General features: G+C 34.1%; 1 protein-coding gene and 1 pseudogene across 1 annotated transcript; one reads left to right on the forward strand and one right to left on the reverse strand.

Annotated features, from left to right (window-relative positions):
• The first annotated feature begins 2,012 nt into the window (after positions 1-2,012).
• Positions 2,013-6,197, forward strand: LOC120219053 (probable ADP-ribosylation factor GTPase-activating protein AGD11). Its single transcript, XM_039215903.1, is given in 10 exon segments — positions 2,013-2,113; positions 2,558-2,671; positions 2,826-2,910; positions 3,606-3,679; positions 4,311-4,476; positions 4,567-4,795; positions 4,932-5,048; positions 5,354-5,449; positions 5,806-5,917; positions 5,920-6,197. Coding segments are annotated over 10 exon segments (1,203 nt in total). The 5' UTR covers positions 2,013-2,070; the 3' UTR covers positions 6,087-6,197.
• Positions 6,198-8,943: 2,746 nt separating this feature from the next.
• On the reverse strand, positions 8,944-12,400 carry LOC120219051 (annotated as a pseudogene).
• Between the last annotated feature and the right edge of the window lie 530 nt (positions 12,401-12,930).

Below are 12,930 nucleotides of genomic sequence, written 5' to 3' on the forward strand. Positions count from 1 at the left end.
ACAAAATTGAAATAAAAGTTATTATTCTTGTAGTTTATCCAAGAAAGAAATAAAACAGGGTAAACTATGCAAATGGTCACTAATATTTGAGGATGTTTTCATTTTCACTATTGATGTTTAAAAAGTCATAAATCAGTCACTAACGCTATCATTGTTACAAATTGGACTAGGTTGACCTCCACATGGATTCTTAAATTCTCAGAATTTCGTCGATGCAGAAGGTTAGAAAGTGGAAGAAGGTAACGCAACAATCCATGCTAAAGCAATGAAGAAGATGAAGCAACAACCCATGGTAAAGCGAGGAAGAAGATGAAACAACAACCCATTCTATTGCTCTCAACCGAAATTTCCATTCCAAGATCACCACGAGCAACCATAAAGGCATCAGTCCTATGCTCCTTGGGTTGAATTGTCATTGTCATCATGGAAAGCATGGAAAGAAAATTTATAGATGGGTTATAAAAAAAAGTTCGGCTTCCCTCTAGATGCCAACTTTATTATCAGAGACTACCCAAATACTGGACCCAACCATTGATGCAACAAGATGATGGAAGCATACTTCGATAAGGAGACACCAACTCCCTTGTACCCTTGCGCTTTGATTAGTTTGCATAACCCAAATACTGGACCCAACCATGGAGTTAACAAATCATAGTTTTCTTCACGAGCTTCTCTTTCATAGTAGTATGATTCACAGTCATCATCATCAATGAAAACTCAACGAGACATCAACTTTCATGGAGTTAACAAAAACAGAATGAAGAAATGAAGACGAAGAAATAAGGAAAACTCAAAACAAAAATGGGAATCTTAAACGTACATGTTGATTGTACCTTCAAAATCTTGAATGTGTGTGAAGATTTTGGATGCTCAACCTTCACAAGAGCAATCAAACTTGAGAACAATGGTTGAGGATCTCTTTTTCTTATTTTCTCCATCCCTGTCTTCCTTGCTTCCATTCTGCAGCAGAAACAAAGAAGAACCAACATTTACTAAATCAATTTGATTAACAATGAAAAGAGAAATGAAAGAAGATGAAACGGTAGAAAGGAATGAGAGGGGAATTAATGGGTTTAGAGGGGAGTTGAAGATGAAACAACAACCCATAGTAAAGCAAGGAAGAAGATGAAGCATGCTATTGCTTTCAATATTTGACATTCCATGTGACGGTTAACCCAGTCCAAGTAAGCTTTAAACAATTTAGCTATGTATTCCATCACTTTCATTAACGGCGATTAACAGAGAGTGATCAATTTGTAGCAAACGATAACGTTAGTGACCTATTTGTTACTTTTAAAATATCAGTGGTGAAAACGAAAATTTACTCAAACATTAATGACCATTTGAGTAGTTTACCCAATAAAATAAGGCACAAAGCGAATAACTACACGCGATACAAATGCGCGTTGAAATATGAGATTCTCTAGCGTTTGTGGCGTCTAGCAAGAAACTGATAACCATTAATTAGCTCCCACAATTGGAGTCTGGAGGCTATATTATTCTTCGCATTCTATTATTAAATTTTTTTTAAATAAAAATATCGGAAAAACAAAGACAAGTTCTGGCAACTTTTATTTGTTGGATAATTCATTTTTGTTGTTCATACTTGTAATTCCTATGGTTCTTTGATTTGTATTTTTCACATGAAAACAAAATTCTTTTTGTTTCTTCTTTTCCAGCTTTGCTTAAAATGCCAGCAAAATTTTCATGGACAGTGTAATCTGTTTTTCTTTTCCCAACAATGTAGAACAACATTTTAAATTCTTCTTCTTTATGTGAATGTTTGATTTTCTTTAGAATCTTTTTACTGTTCGACAATATATTCGACGCATAGGAAAATTTGATCTATGGTTCATTCTTCATTCAGACGATCTTATTTTGAATTGAGAACCAAGAATATTTATAATGTAAGAATTGTTTCCTGAATTCAAATTATTGTTTTTTTTTTGTTCATTTATTTGTTTAATAGGTGTTTATGTAATTTTTAATGCAGATTAAGGATCTCATAATTAGACGTATTCATATATGAACAGTGATTAATGATTAGGTTCTTCAATTTGGAAGTAAGAGATGTCTGCGCAGTATGAAAAATCTGACTCCAAACCTCCTTCTGGTAATGTTTCATTTATACTAAGGAATTAGAGATGAAAAGGCTGTCTTTTTTATTTAATATTTTCTTCCATAAATGATTATGGCATACAGAAGAAGGATATGAAAGTGATGCTGATATTTTGGATTGCTGGCAATGATATTTTCCCCCTTTCTCTTGATGGAATGGCTGCATGCAATTTTTGACAATATTTTTTTTGTAATGAAGAATATATATTCTTGTTGTTAAACCATGATCTTATCAGGAAGCTAATGTTACTTGGGCTTGGGATTAGTGTTAAATACGAGTATGCTTTTCTTTTTCGAGTTTTTATCAATGTTCGAATATGCATATAAGAGTTAGAGTGCAACATAGTTTCCCAAATTAACAGAATGGTTACATGTTTCTGAAAACATAAACATTTCTAATAATATACGTTTGGTTAATTTGATTATGTTGGACTTGTAGGATCAGGGTCTTGCTTGTATGATCTCTTATGTTCAGAAACACCACGTTGGGATCGACCAAGTGATGCAGAGATTACTACATCTTGGTTTCTCAGAAAAGAACGGAAATCCTCTGGTATTATCCCTTTAAGTCATATGTTGTGTTTCTAAGTATCGTTATCCCATCTAACATGTTACAACTATGTTATTTCAGATTTGAGTTACGGATATCGTATGACATCGATGCTTTGAACTAAATTCATTTTTAACTTGCATTATTCATTAAATAGGTGCACAAGCAAAGCTTGAGAGAATGTTGGAAGAGTCTGGGAATAGTATTTGTGCTGATTGTGGATCTCCGGATCCTAAATGGGTGTAAGTATCTCATTCTTTTCACTTAGACTGGTTTCTTCTTCAGATTCGAATATGTGTTTAACATGGGACTATTCAAATTTTTATAAGTTTTTTCATATATTGTAGACCTTTGAAGGATCATGTCTCCAATACGCATGTCTAAAAATGTGTCAAATACAAGTACTTCAAGAAAAATAAAATATAAAAAGTCGGATTCAAAATTTTCCATGCATTTAAATGATCTTTGAGGATCAGATCTCATATCTATGCAGAAGATCTCAATCTATGCCTTTAAGTTTAGGTTCATAAATTCTGAAAACATATTGTCCTTTTTATTCCAAATAAACAATTTACACAAAGCAAAGAAAATGATTTCAATTCTTTGAGCTCGAGGAGTTTGTTTGTACACAGAAGTTCTATATTGCGTTTACTCTTTATTTTTATTGAAATATTCACATTCAACACTCGTGCTCGCTTGTGTATGGAGATATGACAAAATTTTCCATACATGCATCCGTATCCAATACTGATTTGAATCCAAGTAGTATAGAGATATAACTCTTTCTCCATTTCAAGAGGGAAAAAAAGAATGTATTGTTTAATATATAGGATAACATTTCCCTCTCTTTTCGTCAGTCTTTCCTGTTCATTTTGGTGCTTAAATTCGGTATGTTAAATTAGTATTGCTTTTTGTTTTGTCTTCTTCTGCATATTAGATCTTTAAGTCTTGGAGTTTTTATTTGTATCAAATGCTCCGGTGTTCATAGAAGCCTTGGAACACATATCAAAGGTATGCTTTTAAGATTATGCTCTTTCTTTGCTTAAATGAAGTTTTAAGTTACTAATTTTATTAACTTGAGCTTTTTATATCGCTTTAAGTATCTGTATCCTACGTTCATGTTTGACACATATTCATATATGAGTATAAACTATGATCCTCCGAATATATTGAAAAACATAAAAAGTTAAACAAACTTGTGTTGAACATATACTCATATCTAACTTTTACTCTTGAGTTCAAATAACATAAATGCTTTTTGAGATATCTTGAATTGATTGACCTAAAAATATACACCTTTTTAGAAATGAAGTCAGAGCAACATAGTTTCAAATGTCTTATTCAATCACTTCTTCATTATTGATTTCTCTAACACTTTGTATAGTATTATGATTATAATTCAGACAAATATGAATAGAATCACACATGTTTTCACTCTTTGTTACATCGTACTTGGGTGAGTCTCTGATATGGGTATATATATCTGATCCGAAAATATTCAATTTTTAAAAAGTTCTTTTCTATTTGTTCATATGGTGTTTGGAGGATCATACATGAAATACAGATACTTTAAGACAAATGAAAAGTCTAAGCAAGATAACATTTTATCCGCTGGTTTTCTAATTTGAGTAGCAACTGTGGTAGGTTTTATCAGTAAAGCTAGATGAATGGACGGATGACCAAGTTGATTCTCTGGTAAATTTGGGTGGCAATAACGTAGTAAACAATAAGTATGAAGCTTTCCTTCCTGATAGCCTTAGTAAACCCAGACCAGATTCCTCCATTGAAGAACGCTCTGATTTCATTAGGTAATGCAAAATTAAAGTTCTGTTTTTCTGTTCTTTTCTTTTTAAACACTTGATCCATTTTTCTCAGTATTCTATTTCTTGCATGCTCAGGAGAAAATATGAGATGCAGCAATTTTTGGAAGGCAATGAACAAACGAACTGCTTCAATCAGCCGCATCATCAGACTTCTTTGTCGACATTACGAAATACTTCCAACAACCATTTTAGTGACAAAAAACATAGTGAGAAACATAGCAGACATCGAATTGGTCAAAGATTTAGAAACAGTTGGGGAAGAAAAGATTGTGATCAGCTGAAGAGTAAGAAGAGCAACTCTTTGGTAATTTTTTTTGTTTGATCTGTTACTCATTCTAGTATTGCTTCGATTCTTCATTTAAATTTACTGAATGTTATTGAATTTGTATCAGTGTGTTACTGAATGTTACTTTATTTTTCTTTAAATTTACTGTTTATAGGCAGGCATGGTTGAATTTGTTGGGCTGATTAAAGTGAATGTCGTTAAAGGCACCAATCTAGCAGTCCGGGACATGCTCACTAGCGATCCCTATGTCATTCTTGCATTGGGTCAACAAGTATGCTTCTTTCTCTATAGACACGCTGATGTTGTTTTAATTCGATATTTTATTTTTCTTTAAGTATTTATATCTGATATTTAAGTCGGACATATGGATATAAGATATGATTTCTAAGTACCCTCCAAATACATCGAAAGCATAAAAAAAAATCTGATCACACGTATCAGATCGACATTTATTCTAAAATCTGAATAAGATAGAATGGTATTATATGTTGAACTGAAATGAAGAAATCTAATGAAGCATGTTATTGTAGTGATCTAATTTCCTCATAGTTACATTTTTTTCTTCTTTTTTTGCAGTCGGTAAAGACTCGTGTCATAAAGAACAGCCTAAATCCGATCTGGAACGAAAGCTTAATGTTGTCAATTCCAGAAAGCATTCCTCCTTTGAAAGTGGTGAGTTTGATTCTTTAACCCCGAAAGGAAAATGTGAAATTTGTTGTCTGGGATTTACATACAGAAGCATGGAAGCTTAAACTCACTCTACCTTGTGTGTCCTACGCCCATATTCGAGTCATACCTAGGTATAAATACCAGGATATGACCCTCAAAGGACTGCCAAATACATATGAGTACAGGATAGGACCTTCTAAACACCCTTCAAATGCTTTGAAAATTAGGGGGGAAATGAACCATGTCGAACACATGCATATCTGATACTACGTCCAAGTCTAGTTACATAGACCGGTGTTCATGCATTCATGAATATGCTGATTACGGTTCAGTAAATAATATCCGTGTTTTATATGCAGCTTGTGTATGATAAAGATACTTTCAAGGCTGATGATTTTATGGGGGATGCCGAGATTGACATTCAACCGCTTGTTGCGGCGGCAAAAGCCTACGAAAAGTCCGAGATTAATGAATCATGAAGCTTGGAAAACCAGTGGCAAGCAAAGAGAACCACCTCGTAAAAGATGATACCATAACCTTAACAGATGGGAGTGTTAAACAGGAGATCTCCCTTAGGCTACAAAATGTTGAGAGAGGAACGTTAGAGATTGAACTCGAATGCGTCCCGCTAACGCAATAGTGGTCGTAAATATCCCGGTACATATTGAGATGTCAAAACCGATTGGATTATGTAATATAGGAATGTTATTCTTTTTATAAGATTTGGATTCGAGCAGTTGTATTTGTAAGATGTGTGTTCATTGTCAATAAATTAAGAAAAATTCTAAATATATGCTATATTGTAATCACTCCATACTATTAAAAGATGTTCTACTTCCGACTTCAAACATGCTTTACATCAGCACCACCAACAAAACTTGGATTAACTTTTCTCAAAACGCTTGGCAACTCTTTCTTATAAGCCGAATCCATGAAAATATCTCTTTCATCAACCCAAACCCTAAACCGTCTAATTATTTCTTTTTAAAAAAATCTTTGCAACTGAATTGATCACTTCGTAAATAACAAAATTTTAAACATAACTTCTTAAAATTGTTATGATTTTGTAAAAAAAATATCATTTAGTAGCTTATAAAAGTTAAGTATACTTCGAAGTTGTAGTTTTCTAAAAATAATTATATTTTTTGTGTTTTAAAAATTATGTTTTGGGCTAAGATTTTATAAATCTCATTTTTTGTTGTTGCAAGCTTTTAGATAATTTGTTGGGGATTTCTTTAAAATGTTTGTGAAGATAATTTGTTAGTGAATATATTCAGTTTGTTTATGCTCTAATAGATTCTCAGTGTATCAGTAGAATAAATTAAATTAATTTTTTAAAGTGAACTTTATAAATCTATTTCCAATGATTTTGATTATGGATTAACTGCATATACCACTCATTATCCTTGGAGAAAACGAAAAACACCAGCCACCCTGATAAAACGACCCACAATACATCAGCCACCAAACTATAGGGTTTGAGTCTATCATCACCCTCCTTACCTAGCTTATTTGATTTAAGATTTAGGGTTTAAGGTTTAGGTTGTATGTATTTCGTATACGCTTATTTTGGTAAAGTCTTTATAGTACTATACTTCTTTTTCTCATATTGAACGGTGTAGTTAAGGTTATGATCCAATCTACATGGATATCTCAATTATTCGATTGAAATCGCTAACGACGAAATGACTAAATATTATCTTTATATAATATTTATACGGGTTTTAGTCATAAGATTTCAGCTACTAACCCTTAATAGGAGTTATAGGAATATTTCGATAGATAATACTATCCTTGGATCGTTTATAGAATCACAAAACCTTTTAAGAAATTAAGAAAAAAAAGCTTAAAAAGAATATATTTTATCAAAATAAGGTGATTTAAGCATAATTTTATTACATAATTTAAGAATAACATATCGAATAGCATTGATATCTACTAGAGCTATAAAATCTTATTAAAACTAATGCATAAAAAAAAGAAAATATGAAGCCTAAAAAACAATCTTAAAATCTTAATGACAATGATTTATCCTAATAAAATTGAGAACATTGTTGTTTAAGTCGATAAACAAAGTATCCATACCGTTCAAAAATCATACCACAAGTTCCATCCGCAGCCCGAAAAGCATCGCAGCAAATTTTATCAACTCCCATGAAACCATAATATGTCGTTGTTGCCCTCCAAATTTTGTCAAAACACCCATTACGGTAACTCTCTATCAAGCACCAACATTGCTTGTTTCTTTTCACAAAATAGGGAGCGTAGATTGGGACTTGGCAACGGCTCAAAGGGTTCGGATGTTTTGAATGGTGGCGATGCTTCTTTGATGGTTTTGGAGCCGACGGAATCGGTCTAACCACTATTGTAACAGGTGGCGCTTCTGGTGCTTCTGACGACGGATTTGATTTAGCTATTGCGTCTGTTTGTGCATTTGTCATTGTGAATGCCAACACCAAAACACACAAAGTAATAACCATATTCCTTAGTCCAACCATCATTTTGTTTTTTTCTCTTTACCAACTCACTTCACTCTTGTTTATTTTTTATTGAAGACTTCATATTTATAGACCAAGTGTACAAATTATCTATTTTTTAAAATTGAATATTATTATTTAGAATATCCGATAATCTTTTATGTTAAGATTTTATAAATTTCGGTTTTTTCTTTTGTAATTTTTAGATAATTTGTTAGGGAGTTTATTGAAATGTTTGTTAAGATATTTTGTTTTGGAATTTTTAGATAACTCATGAAACAACCTTCTAAATTTGTAATTTTCAGATGATTTTTTTAAGATAAGATAATTTTCATCTTTACTATAAATTATAAATATTTTTATTTTTGGGTGTTCAGATTCAGATTCAAATTATTTTAGAAATCTTAAAAAATTATTATTTCTCGTTGTTACACATGCTGCTCAGTCCACTGCACAGCACCACCCATTTGATATTCTCCACTTGCTTCCTTATGTATTTGGTTTTATTATTTTATATTAAAAATGAAAGAAAACGATGTGTGCGCGGATTGCTGGTGTATTTATTTTTCAGTTTTAATCGAATTAACCGAAATTCGTTTATGCATTAGAGGCAATCTTTAGTGACTCTTGATACAGGGTTAAACATACAATTTAACATAGTTTGATCTATTTTCATGAAGTGGTCTGACAATGGAGTCAATACATTTAAACAAGTACGATGATATACCTTCCAAAAACGCTCCAAATACATAAAAAAAAACTTTAGAAAAATTGAATATACTCTATCTAATACTCATCCGAATTCGAGTAATATACTTATATCTTCAACTGTAAAGTGATTGAGATGAAGAAAGTGCACAGAGAAACGTTCCCTGAATTACGAAATTGTGTCCGGCGCTGCCATTGATCATCCTCCGTAGCCATGTGAATGACGGAAGTGATAATCTTGTGCATTTAAACACTCAAATCTCAAGAAATATTATTGAATGTGCGTGAACGGATACTGTCTTTCGCCGTCGAAATCTAACTATTTTCTCAAGTGTCCTCTACGAAAACTTTGAAAATGAAATCCCGAAAGCGTTTTGAATATTGCTTTGGATCTACAGCTGATATCGATGTTGGATCATACTGCATCGATTTATATGCATGCTCGAGCTTCTTGGTAATATCATAGTCTTGTAGAATGTCAATTATGCCAAAGAAGAGGATTACATCATATAATTCACCGGTCGGTTCTCCGACTAGCTGAGGCTCGCAATCCATTTTCCTCACCGTCTTCTCCACCCGAGCAGGCATACTTATACCCAATCTAATGGAAGACCGCCTGCAGTAGTCATATTGGAAGATCATCACATATAAATCATGTAACTTCCTAGATCCATTAATTCTCTTGGCCCTCGAAATCAAGTTCGAGTTGTCTTTTGTCATTTCCTTTCGTTGAACAAAAGAAAAGGAGGAACACAAACAGACACAGGAATGCATCCAAGAGAAGTTCACATAGTGATCAATTTAGATTTTAACAACTGAAAGAAACTGAATGAACTGTTGTGATAAAACATGAGTATCTAAAACTGAGGACATTTGTATTACCGAGACGAAGCTTGAGAAAGCCGAGGAGCGTCTTCGTTTTCAGAATCTTGATGTCCTGCAAATTAAGTCCAAAACACATCTTAATCAGATAAGGGATAACAGATTATCATGGACAAGGAAGATTTAAATTCCAGAGATGACTAGAAATCACCAGTAGTAGGCGAGGGAGCATCGGAAACACAAGGCGAGGAAGCTTCTCGAAAATGCAAACCAATCAGCAGACTGTAGTCCATAATTCTCTCCTGTTCAAGAAAGTCACAATCTCGGTCGACTTGCCTGCATGAACATCACCCAAAACATTCATATATTTTAGCCAAACTTAAAAGTTTGTGCAAATGAAGATGATGATTGTACTAGAAAGAGGTTACCAGAAAAAGTAATCACCTGCAAAACTCTTGGAACCATAGTTTCTGCAACCGAAATATATAATTGAGATCAAGGTCCTTGAGGGTTGTTGTCGGATCAACTTCGGATTCGGGTTTACAAGTTGTGCGACCATGTGAAGAGCCTTTCAAGTCAAAACGCCTATGAATGACATAGTGAGTGCAGAATAGATTCTCCATTATAACAAAGCGTACCTGACTCATTAAATCCCAAATGAAGAAAATATGAGATTGATTTCTGAAACCGTATGATTTCGAATCACGTTCATGTTCGATGTCCAAAATTGTGTAACAGGAACTGACCTTTTTCTGCGTAGACCCAGTTAGTTGTTTCACACAATGAAGACCATAAAATTTGGTGACTAGTGTGTTTGGGAACGACCGAACATGATTATAATAGTCCGGGAGCATCCTTATGAGAACCTGCAGCATTAGTCATTAAGAGTGAGTAGTGCACTTTTACAGTGCCTACTGCATAAAGATACGATACAAAAAAAAATTCAGTAGACTTACTTTTCCTTCGGCCTTTTTCATCGTCTTTATCATGTATCTGTCATCATTGGTCAAGTAAAAGAACATTCCACTTTTTCCGGGGGATGATAGTTCCCGAAGGGCATCGTTCCCACATATTGAAAGCATGTAATCAGCTGCATCCAAGTTGAACAATTTCCTAAGGGTCCTGGAAATGTAAAAACGATACATGTCAGGAAATACTATCATAATTTAACAAATCATTATATTTCCATATGGTTCTGTAATGAAGGAGATGGTACTGTTTCTAACCTGAAAACAAGTGGACAGTAATCCTTCCACTTGAAATCACAAGATTGATGCGGCGGAGTGTGCTTCGATCCTTCGGGTGGAAATTTGGTCCATACTTTTTCTTTCGGGTCGAAAGCCGAAGGCTTTAGATCAAGGGATATAGCTGGACCAGGCCTTCCAACAGAGTGTCTGCAATGTAACCAGAGAACCAATGCATACATGATTAGTACATAAGCTCCATACAATGCAACATTACGGTTTGAGATAAGATTCAATGTCAAACTAAATACAGATAAGAAGTCACTACCTGATACCTAGTTGCAAATTGAGCATTAGACCGTAATTCTTATGGCCTTTCGATATTGTCTGGCCTTGCTTCTTCACTGTCTTCTTAAACTGTGGCCTAAACATTCTTTTATTTGAATTTTCAGGAAGAGCTCTCACTGCTCTATCTCCAACCCATCCTTCACTTGCAGCCAAAACATCATACACGTCTGAACTACAACTACGGCTATGTAGCTTTGACAATCTCCTTTCCTTCCCTTCTTTCTTTATAGCCACTGCAGACCAATTTGGTATCTTTTGTGATGGCAAGATCGACACTTTCTCACCAGGACATATAGTGCAATCTTTCAAATCCTCTAATGACACACGTTGAGGATCCCAATCGAGATTATCGGTTTGTGAACCGGATGGATAGTAAGTTCCATTTTGATCCTTACCATCTTTACTCCAAATGCCAACATAACAGCTCCCATCAGGCCATCTAAAAGTCCCATTTCCTTTAGGAAAACCATCTTCCCAAGAACCATCATATCTATTCCCATTGCTCCAAACCATTGTTCCATTGCCATTCATCATTCCATTCTTCCATTGACCAACGTAATGGTTCCCATTCTTCCAAAGGTACTTCCCATGTCCGTCTTGCGATCCGCCGCACCATTCGCCTTCGTATCGGTCCCCGTTGGCATAACTATGAATACCTTCTCCTTGTTTTACGTTCATAACCCAAGACCCTTTGTAAGTATCTCCTGAAAAACCGGAATAAGTCCCATTACCATCCATGTAACCACTCTTGAACTCGCCTTCATAGGTGGCCCCTGAAGACCAACAGAACTTGCCATTCCCCATCATTTTCCCTTTAAACCATTCACCAACGTACATGCATCCATCAGGCCATAAATACTTTCCATCTCCATGAGGCAAATTACCACTCCATTGGCCTATATAAAATTCTCCTTTTGGAAGGGCTTTTTCCACATGGCAAACTTCACCGGGGATCTGTTCTTCATCATCAACATGAGCTACTGACATAGCTGTAAATATGCTGATTGCTTTCTTCTTTGCAGCAACTTGTGATTTCTTTAGTATAGTTTCCAAGGCCTTTCTAAAGCCCAGCTTTTTGCTCATTTGTTCATTCTATTTATGAAACAAATAAAAATTTTATATCTTTTGTTTTTCAAATTAAAATTCCTATTACCTTTCTTTAACCACTAATAAACACAATGATTAAAAAAAATTATATCCATCTCTGGTCTTTCTGTATTTCTATTGAATCAATATGGGAACTTTCAGGCAAACGAATAATGCAGAGGAGAAAGCCTAAAACTGACCCTGAAAAGAGAAAAATGGAGGGAAATGAAATCGTCTAAATAAACAAAAAGCAACACAAAAATCCAATCTTTTTTTATTCTTCTTCTCTGAAAAGTTGGTATTTTGGATAGTCAAGTTGGTTATAAGAAATGGGTATTTTTCAAATAATGAAGTAATATTACAAATAAAAGGGAGCTGCTAGATTAAAGAGGATTGAGTTGCTTTTTTTTTCCTATTAGTTTCTGGGTAATTTTTTTTCTCTTTGGTTTGTTTGGTTGGGAAAGAGAAAAAAACAAACAAAAAAATTCCTACGATTTCCAGATTTAGCTCCTAAATTTTCTAGGAAACCAAACAATTGGAGGGGGATAATAAATGGGTACACGGTGAACTGATGAACGTAATTGCCATTTTTAGACTGTCTGAAATTCACTAATTTTAGTTCATCAAGTCTTAATCATGTTTTTCTCTCTCATGTTGTCTAAATTGTAAATTAATTAATTATCTATCTTCTTTGCTATTACCTCAAAGACAAATTTTCTTTAGTTCCAATGATAGAAAAACTAAATAAAATCGAAAGTTGAAACGGCCATTTCCCCCCCCCCCCTTCAAATATGTTTATATATAAACAACTGATGAAACCTAAGATGGAGAGTAGTTTCGTTCAGTTTTCGGGCTTTTT

Source organism: Hibiscus syriacus, unplaced genomic scaffold (assembly GCF_006381635.1).
Source record: "Hibiscus syriacus cultivar Baekdansim isolate YM2019G1 unplaced genomic scaffold, ASM638163v2 tig00110204_pilon, whole genome shotgun sequence".
NCBI lineage: Eukaryota > Viridiplantae > Streptophyta > Magnoliopsida > Malvales > Malvaceae > Hibiscus > Hibiscus syriacus.